Genomic DNA, 15250 nt, shown 5'->3' on the forward strand with positions numbered 1-15250 from the left:
AGATCCATCGAATATATCATATCCTACACTGAATGCCATCTCATAATCCTGTTCTCCTTCCTTGCCTCAAAAATAATTAGAAAATGTGAAAGCCTATATTTCAATCTCAGTGAATGACATTCCTTCTTTTCAGTTATACAAGTTGGAATGTAAAGGGAATTGACATAGACTTTTCTCTGTCTCCTACCCTGCAGGTCCATCTAGCCCAAGGGAATATCAGTTCTTGTGCATCTACTTTTTTAATGTGGCTTGTAATCATACCCTCCTCCTTATTCCCACTGCTACTGACATAGTTAAGAACTTTATCTTGACTGTTATTGCCATTATAGTGACAGTCTAACTCACTCAGTGCAACTGGTTACAGGCAGAGCCCAGTGTCACAGTGACAGCCTAAGTCTCACATTATCTGAGCTGAAGAACCAGGGTTTATTGTTTTTGTTTTTTTAATTTTTAATCTGTTGCAGAAATTTTGTAGCATATAAAAATTAATTAGAAAAATGAAATGAAAAAAGACATACAAAATAGCTCAGTTTTAAACATTATTAAATTCAACACGCATAAAAATTACTCTGTCAAATTGTCATAAAAGTTTTTGGGTACTAATAGTCTATGTATATCCTGTCCCAGATGGGTCACACTTTTGCACATTGGCACTGGTCCACAAACAACATTGAGGAGTGCTAGTTCACAGTATCTGATGAAAAGAAATGTCTTCAGTTCTCTTAGATTATAACCACATGGGCCTATGTTATTTAAAACTGAAACATTTCAGCTAGAAGGTTCTTTGCTTTGGCTTATAGATAGCTTATGTATATGGATTTAAGAGGTTTTAGAAAATTCCCTGTTTCTTTAGGATCCCTTCTTTCAGTGGGAATAAATCCCATTGATCAAGGGGTAATCATGTGTTACATTACAATTTAATGCCAAAATCAAAGTGTACTGACTTAAGAATCAAATCAACATTTTCTTTTTTTTTTTTTTTTTTTTTTTGAGACGGAGTCGCGCTGTGTCGCCCAGGCTGGAGTGCAGTGGCACGATCTCGGCTCACTGCAAGCTCCACCTCCCGGGTTCACGCCATTCTCCCGCCTCAGCCTCCCGAGTAGCTGGGACTACAGGCACCCGCCACCACGCCTGGCTAGTTTTTTTGTATTTTTAGTAGAGACGGGGTTTCACCATGTTAGCCAGGATGGTCTCGAACTCCTGACCTCGTGATCCACCCGCCTCGGCCTCCCAAAGTGCTGGGATTACAGGCTTGAGCCACCGCGCCCGGCCTAATCAACATTTTCTTAAATAGGCTTGAAGTACCTTCATGGATCTTCATGGGATACCTGTAATAAAAGTGATTTTCCCTGATTTGATATATTTAACTTGATATGATTGTGCATACCAGAAACAAAAAAAAACCTGTGCTTCCATTGCGCAGTAAAATACAGCAAATGGGTTGATGTGATCTCCATTTCTGAAAGATTAAAATTCTACGTAGGTATTATTCTGACTGGGAGTGAAATAATAAAAGTAAGTTATTTGGATTTAGGCAGGCATCTGACTAAGCCCTTGTCAGAAGATTTGAAATTAATGACATGCAGACAGGAGATGCCAAATGGTCAAACTGTGGAATATCTCTTGGCTTTAAATGTCTTGGCTGAAGAATAAAAAAAAAAACCCAGCAACAAAGTTATAAGGGGATGGAATTGAGAGATGGGAATAAATATTAAGCTGAGATTGTACCTGGAGTTAGTTTAGAAATATCGTAAATAAAACCATACTGTGCAGAACCCATTGTTGTCTGTATTAGGCCTGACACAGAACAAAACACATGGGGTGAATGCCTGAGAGCATAATCTTCCCATGTGTGGTAAAGAAAAGTCAAAAAAGGCCTTTTTAGACATTTTTAAATTAAAAAAAAAAAATTAAGCTAGTCTACAGCACTGTGCCAGGCACTGAAAAACTACTACAGAAACTTTCTAATCATTAAACGTTTTAAAAGCAATTTTAAAAATTGAATACAGCAATATTTGCTCTGTTAATGTGTATGACCCCAAACACTATTAACTATCAAAACAAAACATACCTTTTTTTTTTTTTTTTTTTTACAAGAAATTGGGGCACTATAGGAAGTTTGGGAGATTATATTCCCAAAAGCAGGATGTTAGAACCCTTCTTCTTTCATAGTAGATGGGTAGATGGCAGATTGCTAAACTCGTACCTAGAAAATGATTTAAAGTTTTATTCGAATAAAAATTTTAAAGTAGCATAACTTGTACAAAGTTCAGGTTGGAGAGGAGTCAGGAAAAGGCAACCTCATTGTGATCCATATGCTCCCCAAAGCAGAAATGGGTGAGGTGAAATGAAAAGAAAGTTTATTTTTTAAAGGTAATAAAAACAAAAGAAAAACAAAAAAGATAACTTCTCTTAATTTATGTTGTAGCAAGTTAAGCTGAGGTATGGAATACCAGGTATTCACCAGGTGGTTGGGCATGGGAAAGGGAGATGATGACACTGCAGGCAGAGGAAACAAAAGAAAAAAAGACATGTGGAGGATGGTGTGGAATAGCTGCCTGACCTGTGCTCAAAATAGTAAGCAGTTTGGGGTGGCCAGAGCATACCCAGGAATGGTATGGTTAGTGCTGGCTGGGATCTGACCATGGAAGATGCTTATACCAGTGCCTCTCAAACTTAAGTGCACCTGAGGATTTGTTAAAATTCGTACTCTAGGAGGAGACTTCAGAGGCTGCGTTTCTAACAAGCTGCAATGTGATGCAAATGCCGCAGGGTCACGGGCCACACTGAGCAGCAAAACTGCAAATGTTACCCTAATACTTATCAGTGATTCGTTTTATGGATGAAGAGTTGTCACCATTACAGTGTTTGTTGAATAGCACAAAATACATAGCATTTATCTTAAGCTAGATATTCAGTAGTTTTTTGTAAGCTTTGCTCTCCTGATGGTGAAATAATACTCTTAGCAACTTCATTGCCAGGTATTAAATAAATAATTCAGGGCTCTCATCTTTTATTGAATTAGTTTGGGTAGAGGGATGCAATATAATAATGAAAAGAACGTAAACTTTTGAATCAGATTTTTAGACCTGGGCTTTAACATTAGTTTTATGACTAAAATAGCTGTGTGTATGACTTTATGAAAGTGAATTAATCTCTTTTTCTATTTTCTCATGTCTAAAATAGAATACTTGCCATTTTATAGGATTGTTGTAAGGGTTAGAAATGAGATGTATAAAGTGCCTTATAGGGAAGATTAGTGGAAGTTTCAATTTGATAATTTTTGAGATCCCTTTAAAACTAAAATTGTATGAATTTTAAATAAAGAAAATTCAATGATCTAATCCTAGGAAGTACTGATATATGGGGGATTATCTACCCTTCTACTTCTAGAGTCTTTTTTCTCAGTGATTTTGGCAAATCGGATGGTGTGGTTTGTTGTAGTTTGTAAAAGCTCCCACTGAGATCCACTAACACTCATGGTGTGCAGTATGGTTGTTTCCCATGGAAATATGTTTTACTACTGAAAGCCATGGAAGCATGAAAAACAGATTGAATTATAATTTTATCTGACTTTTATTGTCTTTTGGTCTTTTTAAAAATTATTTCTTGCTTATGGAAATTTCCTATGTAATTTGTTGCTTCCCATTTGCTGTGGGACAGAAACATTCCTCTTTCAGGGGAAAACAATAACCCATCCTGTTGCTTAGCCACACTCAGTCTTAGAGATGGGCATACCAGCTTGTAGTACTCCCTAGGGAGAATGAGACTCAGGGACGAGACCCACAAGTACTTTAGAAGCAGGTCTGAGGCCTGCTGGACAGAAATTCTGGGATCCCAGTGCCCAGACACTAGAAGGGGAAGCATGGACTCTAGGTGGGCACATCCCTTTAATCCTACTAACTTCTGGCCTGGTGGGGACAGATGTAGTCAGAGGAACGCCAAAACAGGGCCCTCTCAAGGCCAGGGCAGGGTCCCAGGTTGTGGGGCAGGAGTATATTAAGGAAATTACTATATTATCTCAGATATCTTTTTAAAAATATAATAGCCTGTTTATTTAACTTTCTTGTTTCATAACTGATATACTTTTATTTATGTTTTGGTTTTTAATGAATGACTCAATAATAGCATAAACATCTTATTTAATTCAGTAGCTCTAAGATGGAAATAAGTCTTAGTGACTGAAAAAAAATTCTTACTTTAAATGTGGTCTAGCTAGAAGACATGTTACTAATATTATGAGCTTTTTTTTTCTGACTCTGCTTTGTTTTTATGGTTTGGTTTTTTAGATCGGCTTCAGCTCCCCAGGAATATGATTGAAAACAGCATGTTTGAGGAAGAACCAGATGTGGTGGATTTAGCCAAAGAGCCTTGTTTACATCCTCTAGAGCCTGATGAGGTGGAATATGAGCCCCGGGGTTCCCGACTGCTGGTGCGGGGTCTTGGTGAGCATGAGATGGACGAGGATGAAGAGGATTATGAGTCATCAGCAAAGTTGCTGGGCATGTCCTTCATGAATAGAAGCTCAGGCCTTCGGAACAGTGCAGCTGGTTACAGGCAGAGCCCAGACGGGGCTTGTTCAGTACCCTCTGCAAGGACCATGGTGGTCTGTGCTTTTGTTGTTGTGGTTGCTGCTTCTGTAATCATGGTGATTTACTTACTACCCAGATGTACCTTTACCAAAGAAGGCTGCCATAAAAAAAACCAATCAATTGGACTAATTCAGCCAATTGCAACAAATGGGAAATTGTTTCCATGGGCACAAATCAGGCTTCCCACTGCCATTGTGCCACTACGCTATGAACTCAACCTACACCCGAATCTAACCTCGATGACATTCAGGGGTTCTGTGACAATTTCGGTTCAGGCTCTTCAGGTCACATGGAATATCATTCTTCATAGCACAGGTCATAATATTTCAAGAGTGACCTTTATGTCAGCCGTTTCAAGCCAAGAAAAACAAGTTGAGATCCTGGAATATCCATATCATGAACAGATCGCCATTGTTGCCCCTGAAGCCCTTCTAGCAGGGCACAATTATACTTTGAAGATAGAGTTCTCGGCAAATATATCTAGTTCTTACTATGGGTTTTATGGCTTCTCCTACACAGATGAAAGTAATGAGAAAAAGTATGTAGCCCTCTTAAATGATTCTGGTTTTACGTTCTGATAACTTCTGCAATATAGATCCCTTTGCCCACACCAGAGACACGAATTGTGATTTTTTTTTTTAATTTAGAAAGTTATATACAAAATAGTAGAATGGTGATTTAGAAGAATATATTATCTCTCTTAGTCAAAGCCTTGAGCATATATCATGGTGGGGTGGAGATAGGGGTGTGCTGGTAGAAAAGGATGGATAAAGATTATATCCCAAAAAACTTGTTATCTTGAGGTTTTCACTTTTTTTTTTTTTTTTTTGAGACGGAGTCTCGCTGTGTCGCCCAGGCTGGAGTGCAGTGGCCGGATCTCAGCTCACTGCAAGCTCCGCCTCCCGGGTTTACGCCATTCTCCTGCCTCAGCCTCCCGAGTAGCTGGGACTACAGGCGCCCGCCACCTCGCCCGGCTAGTTTTTTGTATTTTTTTAGTAGAGAGGGGGTTTCACCGTGTTAGCCAGGATGGTCTTGATCTCCTGACCTCGTGATCCGCCCGTCTCGTTCTCCCAAAGTGCTGGGATTACAGGCTTGAGCCACCGTGCCATTTTTAAGATGAATCTAGTTTTCTGTCACCTCATGAAGTCTGTTGGGAAGCAGAGTAAAGAGTATGAGTTATTCTTTAAGACCTATTTTCCTAATGTGCAGAACTTTTAGGAGGTACTTAGTGAAATACAGAAAGAGGACATGAAGTGTGAAGTGTGATGTGCTTACATATATCATTTTTAATAACCTTAATCTTTACTGGTTTATTATTTTTTAAATGTCAGTCTATTTTGGATTTCTGGTGGAAATTTTTTTTAAGGTCTAGGAGAGACTTAATTTGGTTCAGAAAAAAAGGTGAGACAAAATATAAAATTATTCAGCTCCCTATTTGGACTATATGTTTAGTATTTTAATCTTAGCATTCATAGCATGTAGTTTAAAATTCTGGGAAGATGGAGTTCACACAGTATGGAGGTTATTCTTAAGTAGCAGTGATACCAGTTGTCTTGTGCACAAAGTCCTCACTACATCTGCTTTATGCAATTGGATCATTCTCTCAATATTACTCTGTAAAACAGTATGTGAATTACTGATGCTGACCATTTGGCTAATGTATGTTGACATGTTAAGAGAAATAGTTAGAAATGAGTATTCTACATCTAAAGGAAACTTTTTGATCCTTCTTAAATGGAGAAAGAGACAAAGCAAGATCCATAATTCTATTCAGATAAATAATTTTTATTTTATTTTCCCTCTATGTAATACTTTTAAAATAAGTGGCATACTGGCCCTGCATTTCAATTCTTGCATAAGATCTAGCATTAAACACAAATGTATAATTGCAATGGGAACTTGAAAGTTCTTGCCTTTAGTTCTCCTTCTATAATGCCTATTATCCCCAGGAAATGTAAGATATACATAAAAACAATGTTCTTAGTATGCAAACAGACTTTTAGGACATTGATCCTGGAATCCTTGTACCCGTTAACTATTTAATGGGAGGAATAAATGTAGCAGAGTAAGGTGATTTTTGGTATGGCCACTTGTTGACTCTTGCCATGGGCTGGATTGAGTTGTGGAAAATGTCAGAAAAATGGAATATGTTTCTTTAAAATTAAGAGTATTATAAAACAGTATTTTATAACCTATTAAAATAAATGAGTTAGTGAAACTCTGCTATTCAAAACAAAATAAAAGTTTCAGTAAAATGAATCCCCTACATGATAGTACATCCTGATTCCAGGTAAATATTTAGATTATTTATACCTTTCAAGATGTCTGAAAACTGTAATTCAAAGCTTTTTTTTTGGTCTTTCTCTCTTTTAATTTTGCTTAGTTCTGTTAGAGAAGCTTTTATACATTTTTCTTCTCTGAGGTATGATTAGAATACATGTTTATACTGGTAGATAAGTAAGGTATATATTTCTTGTTGATTGGAAAACTATTGTATGTAAATGTCAGACACCTTGCATAGACACTGCTTGTTGTAAGGGAACTTTACCTTTTTTACCCATGTGATCTAAGAGATAGAGACAATCAGTAACCTTGGAGTTAAATCTAGAAGTTGTTTATGATAGGCTTAAAGTCCTAGATAACAAACTGATGCTAAGAACTAGTAAACAAATTCAGGATAGGGATGTGTTTCAGCAGTTCCTCATTTCTAACAGGATTTAATTCAAGACTGTTTTTGATCTGGCCCTTGTTTTTTCTTTCTCGCAGTTCTCACCTGCCATGGTGAACTTTCTGATGATAATAATGGCCAGTATTCACCTGGAACTGAAGGGCTGGAAACTGTTCCAGGCATCTCACATGTTGAGTCTTTTATTCTGTCAAACTCACTAAGAGATAGATGTTAACATTATATTCATTTTACAGCTAAGGGAGCAGAGGCACATAAAGTAACTTATCCAGCATCTCATGGCAAGCAGGTAGTAGAGGGAGAACTCAAACCCAAGGTCATTTTAACTACAGAAGCCACATTCTTCCCCACCATGGTGCACTGCCTCTCTAGTTCATACTTGCTTTCCTTTGTACATTGTTATCCCCAGTGCTTAAAATTCTCTTATCCCCAGTTAATTTGTAATTGCCTTGAACACTACTTGATAAAGTGTTGAACTTTAGTATTTCAGAAAGGAAATATACTCTCCAGTGAAAGAATAAGCTTCAAGTTATTCAGCATAGATAAAACAGATAGATTATAAGTATTATCAAGCAACAGCCTTCTCAAAGGGATTTTTATGTGAGATAGTTATGATTGGATCTCTTAACAGTTTAAGGTTTTATTTGCCTTAGTGTGTTATGATCTAATTTTTATCCAAAAGTGGTGGGTCTCTCTTGTATGAATAGTAGGGATAACATCAAACTTTATTCCCTGGTCCCTTATGCTTCTCTTTCAAAATCTTCTGTTAACTAGATAAGAATGTTGGGGGTGGGTTGAAGAAATGAAATGTTAGAAACATAATATGTGTAAATTGTTTCATATATGTTGATTGCTACCTTTCTTGCAGTTTACCCAATCCAATAGCAACAGTTATTTGGGGACACATCCTTAACAGAAAAAAAGCAAAAACAAAACAAAAAAAAACCAAAAAAGTACACTAATTTTAAGTGTGGAAGAAGTTAGGACTATTTTGCATTTGTAATAAATATCTATTAGGGACCATATGATATGCAAGTATTTTTTATTATAAATAGTTTCAGTTGATTCTAACAAAAATCCTAGTATTTAGGACCATATGGTATACAAGTAGTTTTTATTATAAATGGTTTTATTTGATTCTAACAAAAACCCTGGTATTCGGCAGTGGATTCTATCTCAGTCCTAATTTAACTAATAAGGACATTGAAATGTACGAGATGGGCCGGGCGCGGTGGCTCACGCCTGTAATCCCAGCACTTTGGGAGGCCGAGGCGGGCGGATCACAAGCTCAGGAGATCGAGACCACGGTGAAACCCCGTCTCTACTAAAAATACAAAAAAAAATTAGCCGGGCGCGGCTGTGGGCGCCTGTAGTCCCAGCTACTCGGGAGGCTGAGGCAGGAGAATGGCGTGAACCCAGGAGGCGGAGCTTGCAGTGAGCCGAGATCGCGCCACTGCACTCCAGCCTGGGCAACAGCCTGAGACTCCGTCTCAAAAAAAAAAAAAAAAAAAAAAAAGAAATGTACGAGATGTAGGATACTGATCTGCCCAAAGTCATGTGGTTAGTAAATTATAGAGTCTGGGTCATCTGACTCCAAATCTCATACTCTTTCTTTTCTCCTTATCTTCTAGTAGTGGAAACTAAGCCTGAAATAAGAGAAGCTACCACCTCCAAAGTGGTGGTTGTATATGTGCTATGTTGATTGGTACCTGAAACATGCACACCAGGGCCATATTTGCCAGGATTATAGCCATATTGGGATGCTCTCCCAAGTTCAGATCTGTGTTATTCTTTTACTTAACCGAAAATCTACATTTCTCCTTGTTTCTTTTTATGCTTTTCCACCAACCTGTAATCAAGGACTTTTTTTCTTTTTGCTTGAGACAGCATCTTGCTCTGTCGCCCAGGTTGGAGTGCAGTAGTACAATATCGGCTCACTGCAGTCTCTGCCTCCCAAGTTCAAGCGATTCTCTTGCCTCTGCCTCCTGAGTAGCTGGGATTACAGGCATGTGTCACCATGCCTGGCTAATTTTTATATTTTTAGTAGAGATGAGGTTTCACCATGTTGGCCAGGCTGGTCTCAAACTCCTGACCTCAAGTGATCCGCCCACCTTGGCCTGCCAAAGTGCTGGGATTACAGGCATGAGCCACTTGGCCCGGACTGTAATTGAGGATTTTTCTGTGTGTCATATTCTCAACTGTTGCTGGTGTGCTATAGAAAAAGGAGGAAATTTCTTTTAATCTCTGAGGAGAGTAAAGGAAACAAAAATACTACAGGACACCTAATGTTTTCAGTCTTCGTGAAAATGCAAGCTGTGAATTTGAGGTTTAGTGTTGTGAAGCCAGAGTCTGTACAGATAATTCGCAGCAATTAATGACCACCCTTCTTAATAATCTTCCATCAGAAACCTTTTTAAGACCTCAGTGCCCAGTTGCAGCCTACCGTTGTGGCTTCATCTCCAGCCACACTGGGCAGCCACCCCCAGTTTCTGCACGTGCACTGCTCTCTTGTGTTCCCAGACCAAACGGAGGGTCAGGCTGCTCTTTTTTGCTGCCCAATAACGAGATGCAGATGAATTGGGAAGAGACCTTTTATTTCTATAACCAATTATACAGGGAGAAGGCCTGGAAATTATTGCCAGGCCAACTCAAAATTACAAAGTTTTCCAGAGTTTATATACCTTCTAAACTATATGTTTACATGTAAGTGTACATTTATCTAAAGACATAAGTGATTAATTTCTTTTAATCCATAACTAAGGTCTGAGTCTTGAAGACCTTCCTCTGGAGACTCAGTAAATTTACTTAATCTAAATGGGTCCAGGTGCTGGGGTGATTACCCTTATCTTGTCTCCTGCTAACCACAGAGTTTTGGGGAGTTCCTTCAGACCTCCAGTAATTGTCTGTGGAGGCCTGGGGAGTTTTCTTCAGACCCTCCAATAAGACGTATTTAATCCTAAATGGGTCATGTTAAGAATTCCTTCATTATTTTGTCATGCTTTAAGACCCAGGCAAAACTCTTGGTGGGCTTTTGTTAAATTCCAGCCTTTGTATAAGGGCACTGGCTTTTAATATTTAACTTAACCCACTCAGCCAGTACTGAAACAGTTGTTATGGAGGCCTGCGTTAGTGAGACCTGGCTTGCCACACTTGTGTTAATCACTCTTTCCAGAGTATACTTTTTTCCCTTCTTCACCTTTTCAAATACTCATCTTTTTAGGCCCTCTTCGGGTTTTGTACAAGTTTCCTTATATAATATCTTCCACCTCTAGTCAGAATTTGTTTCCTTCCCTTTGTTCCCACTGCTTTATTTTCATTGTTAGGACATGATTTACAGCCTGATGTAAGTTTCTGTTCATTGTATATACATCTGCCTTTCCCAGTTTATTGCAGATCCTTTAATGACTAGGATTGTAACATATTTTAGTATACTTGGCAGGGTGCCTTGTACAGTAGGTGCTCAGTAGCTACTAGATTGAATTTGTGTTTGTTTTAGGTACTTTGCAGCAACTCAGTTTGAACCCCTGGCAACAAGATCTGCTTTTCCTTGTTTTGACGAACCAGCATTTAAAGCCACTTTTATCATCAGGATCATAAGGGATGAGCAATACACTGCTTTATCAAATATGCCTAAGGTACTGTTCTATTCCTTGAATATAAAATCTTTGAATGGGTCTCTTTCTTTAAGAACACGTAAATTCCTCTTTGCCAGACTACGGTTGAGAATGATTAAAATCATATACATTAATATTCTTCCTTAAAATACTTAAATAAACATTAAAATATATTGGCATCAGTTGGGAAGTCACTTTGAGGAGGACTTGAGGAAAGAGAAAGACCTGCTGAACTTGGAATGTGTGGGTAGGAAATGTGAGTGTGCATTGTGTATTAAGTTGTGCAAATATTAATACAATGAACTCACAAGATTAGAGTAATATTTTCTGAGACAGGATGAATTTGCTATTCTAAACAGTGTTATTTGAGAGTGTTGAATAATAACTGGTTTTGGTATTTTCTTGGTAAATGAAAAACCAATATTGCTATAATTTGGAGACTGACAAAAAGAACAGGAGCCTCTTTCTTAGATGTTAACTCTGTGTGGGATGCAGTGAGGGTGAAACCAGTAATTGTTTTTATGCCAAACAAAACCTGGAACCTAGGGGGTTCTTTTTTTTTCTTTTTCTTTTCTTTGGTCTTGGACACCTGAGGGGCTGTGCAGCTTGATAAGAGCCTCCTGGACCCATGTGGCTAAGGGAGAGGAGCAGCAGCCGTACCCAGCAGGCTATGGAGCCAATCTTATAGGCAACAGAGAGCATAATCTATAACAAGACAGCACTGTACCAGCTCACTCTCCACTCTCAGCCATACTCTTCACCTTCATCTTTCTCTAAAGAGGCAGATGCCTACTTTAATTTGTGGTTGGAAAATTCTGTAAGCTTGCCTGCATTCCCTCATTTTGTGTCTGCTGCTGACTTCTCTAATGACTTGCTACTGATTTTGTTCCCACTAAGCTTTCTTGGGGATCCTCAACATGGCACTCCATGAAACCACTTCAGATCATTTGAAGGGATGTCACAGCTAGAGCTCCTTCTTCTGTGGATGTATTTGTAGTAGTAGAGTGGAGCAATCCCAGGTCATAAGGAAGGATTTTGGTTTTGAAGGTGTTTCAATGGGAGAAGCAGAACCACCATGACTACCTCTAACTTAACATTTATTTAGTCATCTTTGGGACTGAAAAATCCTTCAGGATTTTCACTGTGTTCCATATGTCCTCAGGATGAAGGATGGTACAACAGACTGACACTAAGAGCCATGTTCTTTGCAGAAATTCATACTGAGAGGTTATAATATGCTAGCATGTTTACCACTTATTTCCTATTTGGATTTTCAGTTTCTCTGTTTGTTTGTTATTGCCATTTATTCCTATAGTTACAGAACTGTCTTTTCCCCTCTGCTTGTAGAAGTCATCAGTCGTTCTAGAAGATGGACTTGTTCAGGATGAGTTTTCTGAGAGTGTGAAGATGAGCACTTACCTGGTTGCTTTCATTGTGGGAGAGATAAAGAACCTGAGTCAGGACATAAATGGAACCCTGGTATGTTGATGTGGTAATTGTCCGAAAGCCTGTGTCATAAGAGGTTCAGAGGAACTCTTGCTTTAATGATTCCTGGTGTTTGCTGTATGAAATAAATAAGCTTTTAGATCACACTCTGACATTTTATATCAGAAATACTACTTTTTTGCTTAGCTGTTATTTACTGTTACTAATACCTGAAAGTCAATAATTTTCAAGTTTTAAAAAATTTTACTTTTAAAGAGAATTTTAGTAAGATACTGTATGTATACTAAGGCTTTTCGAACTGAGTGATGGCCACTAGCCTTAGGGGAATATTCAGATTTAAATTAATTAAAATTAAATACAATTTAAAATTCACTTCCTCAGTCTCACTAACTATATTTCAAGTGTTCAGCAGTGTTCATGTGACTAGTGGCTACATATTCCATAGCTCTAGGTTGTAAAAATTAGATGAATCCTCCTTTTTTTCAAAGCAAATCCTGATGAGATTCCTCATCCTAATGAATAAGTTTGTTTATTTAGTTAAGGGTGTGGTTTATCTGTATTTTGCCAAAATTGATGATTTGTTCTAATTAGACTCTTTTGTTTTTCTTTGTCATTAGTACCTGTTTGTAAATGATTGTTTGATTGAATTTTATACTTTGATTTCACAGTAGACACCTAATAAAGTTAATTTTTTCAAATACAACATAGAAGGAGAAAAGACATTCTATCATATTTATTAAACTAAAAATAATTATTCTTTATGACAGAAATATGATAGAATGTCTTAGTTTCTGTTTTCATATTTTTGAGCTCTACCAGGGAATATCCTGCTAGTTTTGGGTTTCCTTTCTAGACTAAAGAGCTTTATGTTAATCATAGGATCCTTGGATCTTATCATTTTGCTACTTCAAAAGGGTGTATCTTTCCTTTTAGAAAAGACTATCATGTCATGTCTATCCCATACCTCTCAGAGATAAGGGCAGAGATAAGGATTCTCTGGCGATTTATCAGCAATAATACTGTATGCCTTTAATGACACTACTCAAAAAGTAAACTAAGTGTTTAATGGTAAGTGTAGACTATAATATTAAGTGCTAAATAATGGTTCACTCACCTTTGGATTGAAAGACTTTATGTCAAGGATTTTTCAGAATCCTTTCAAAAGGATATTATGACTGGTTTAAATCTGAAATCATTCAGTTAATTCCACTTCTGGTGTTGCACCACATATTTAGCCTTTGTTTTAGAGTTTGCAGCTTCGATAAAGCCTAAGAAGCCCAATCTAAAAGAGCCAGGTTTGCTGCTGCTTCAAGAGTCAGCTGAACACTACCTTCTCCTTGAAGCATTTCTTTCTTACCCCAGCTGGAATTAATCATTCCCTCTCTGATCTTTCGTAGCACTTTAATTATCTCTTTTTTGTAGTTCTTATACACATTGGTATAAAACCCCCAGCACTTTTTATGTAGCCCAAAATGTATGCAGTCTTGGCATTTTCCCACTTTCTTTTCTTCCTTCCTCTTCACTCTCTCTCTTCCTTTTTCCCTCTTTCTCTCGTCTGTTGTGTTTGCTTCACAATACCTGTAGGATTACATTCAGATTCATCATTTCATACTCAAGGCCTTCCTTATAAATTCAGCTATATTTCTTTTCTTGTTTAAAATTTATTTTTCCCTTTAAAAAATTTTTTCCACCCATCTGCACACTGATCTTTCTTTTTTCTTTTTCTTTCTTTCTTTTTTTTTTTTTTTTTTTTTTTGAGACAGAGCCTCACACTGTTGCCTGGGCTGGAGTACAGATGACACAATTTCAGTTCACTGCAACCTCCACCTCCCAGGTTCAAGCAATTCTCCTGCCTCAGCCTCCCGAGCAGCTGGGATTACAGGCACCCTCCACCATGCCCGGGTAATTTTTTTGTATTTTTAATAGAGACGAGGTTTCACTATTTGGCCTACATGGTCTCGAACTCCTGACCTCGTGATCTGCCTGCCTGTGCCTCCCAAAGTGCTGGGATCTTTTTTTAAAATTTTTTAGTGACAGGGTCTCACTCTGCCACCCAGGCTGGAGTACGTGGTGCAGTCATAGCTCACCATAACATTAAAGTTCTGGGCTCAAGTGATTCTCTCCCAAGTCGCTGGGACTACAGACAGGAACCTGCTACCATACCTAGCTAGGTGTTTTGTTTTGTTTTTTAATTTTTTATAGAGACATCTTGCTATGTTGCCCAGGCCAGCTTGGAACTCCTGGGCTCAAGCAGTCCTCCTGCCTCAACCTCCCAAAGTTCTGGGATTGCAGGTTTAAACCACACTTCTGGCAAATTCAGCTATATTTCTAATTGCCTCATTGTGAATTCTTTCATCTAGGCAAGCTGAATTATTCATTGCCCACATACATACTGCATTCTCATAAATGTGTGTGCATGTGCATGCTTGTGTATATGTGTGTGGAAAGAGAGAGAAGTTTCAGGTGACTATTTTTTGTTTTTTGCTTTTTATTTACCTGTATTAGGAAACAACATGGTTAAACATAGACTCTGGAGTCTAATTGGGTTGACATCCCTCCTAGACAGCTTACTAGCTATGGACCCTTAAGTAGACTGCTCTCATCCTTTCTCAGTATGTATATATATGCACACATATATACACACATATATACAGACATATATACACACATATACATATGCATATATGCATGGATAGAGTGCATACTTCGTTTTTACCATATGAAAATATAAAATCGTTGCATGTGAGTAAATATCTACATTATTTTTAATACCCAGAAGTAAATGTTTTGAAACTATTAACATTATACAAATAAATAATAGTTTTATTAATTTATTGCCTTTTTATCAGGAAATGGGGAGGAATGTGACATGCATGGAGTCATACTCTGTGTTCTAGGCACTCATTTATAAA

General features: G+C 37.9%; 1 protein-coding gene across 2 annotated transcripts in view; it reads left to right on the forward strand.

Annotated features, from left to right (window-relative positions):
* The window catches only part of LNPEP (leucyl and cystinyl aminopeptidase), a 99389-nt gene that overhangs the window by 43892 nt on the left and 40247 nt on the right, over positions 1-15250 (forward strand). For both annotated transcript variants that reach the window (XM_001092287.5, XM_078005012.1), the window contains exons 2-4: positions 4290-5130; positions 10775-10913; positions 12240-12371. In XM_001092287.5, coding sequence (XP_001092287.3) covers positions 4290-5130; positions 10775-10913; positions 12240-12371 — 1112 coding nt within the window. The remainder of the gene's footprint in view (positions 1-4289; positions 5131-10774; positions 10914-12239; positions 12372-15250) is intronic.

Source organism: Macaca mulatta, chromosome 6, assembly GCF_049350105.2.
Source record: "Macaca mulatta isolate MMU2019108-1 chromosome 6, T2T-MMU8v2.0, whole genome shotgun sequence".
Classification (NCBI taxonomy): domain Eukaryota; kingdom Metazoa; phylum Chordata; class Mammalia; order Primates; family Cercopithecidae; genus Macaca; species Macaca mulatta.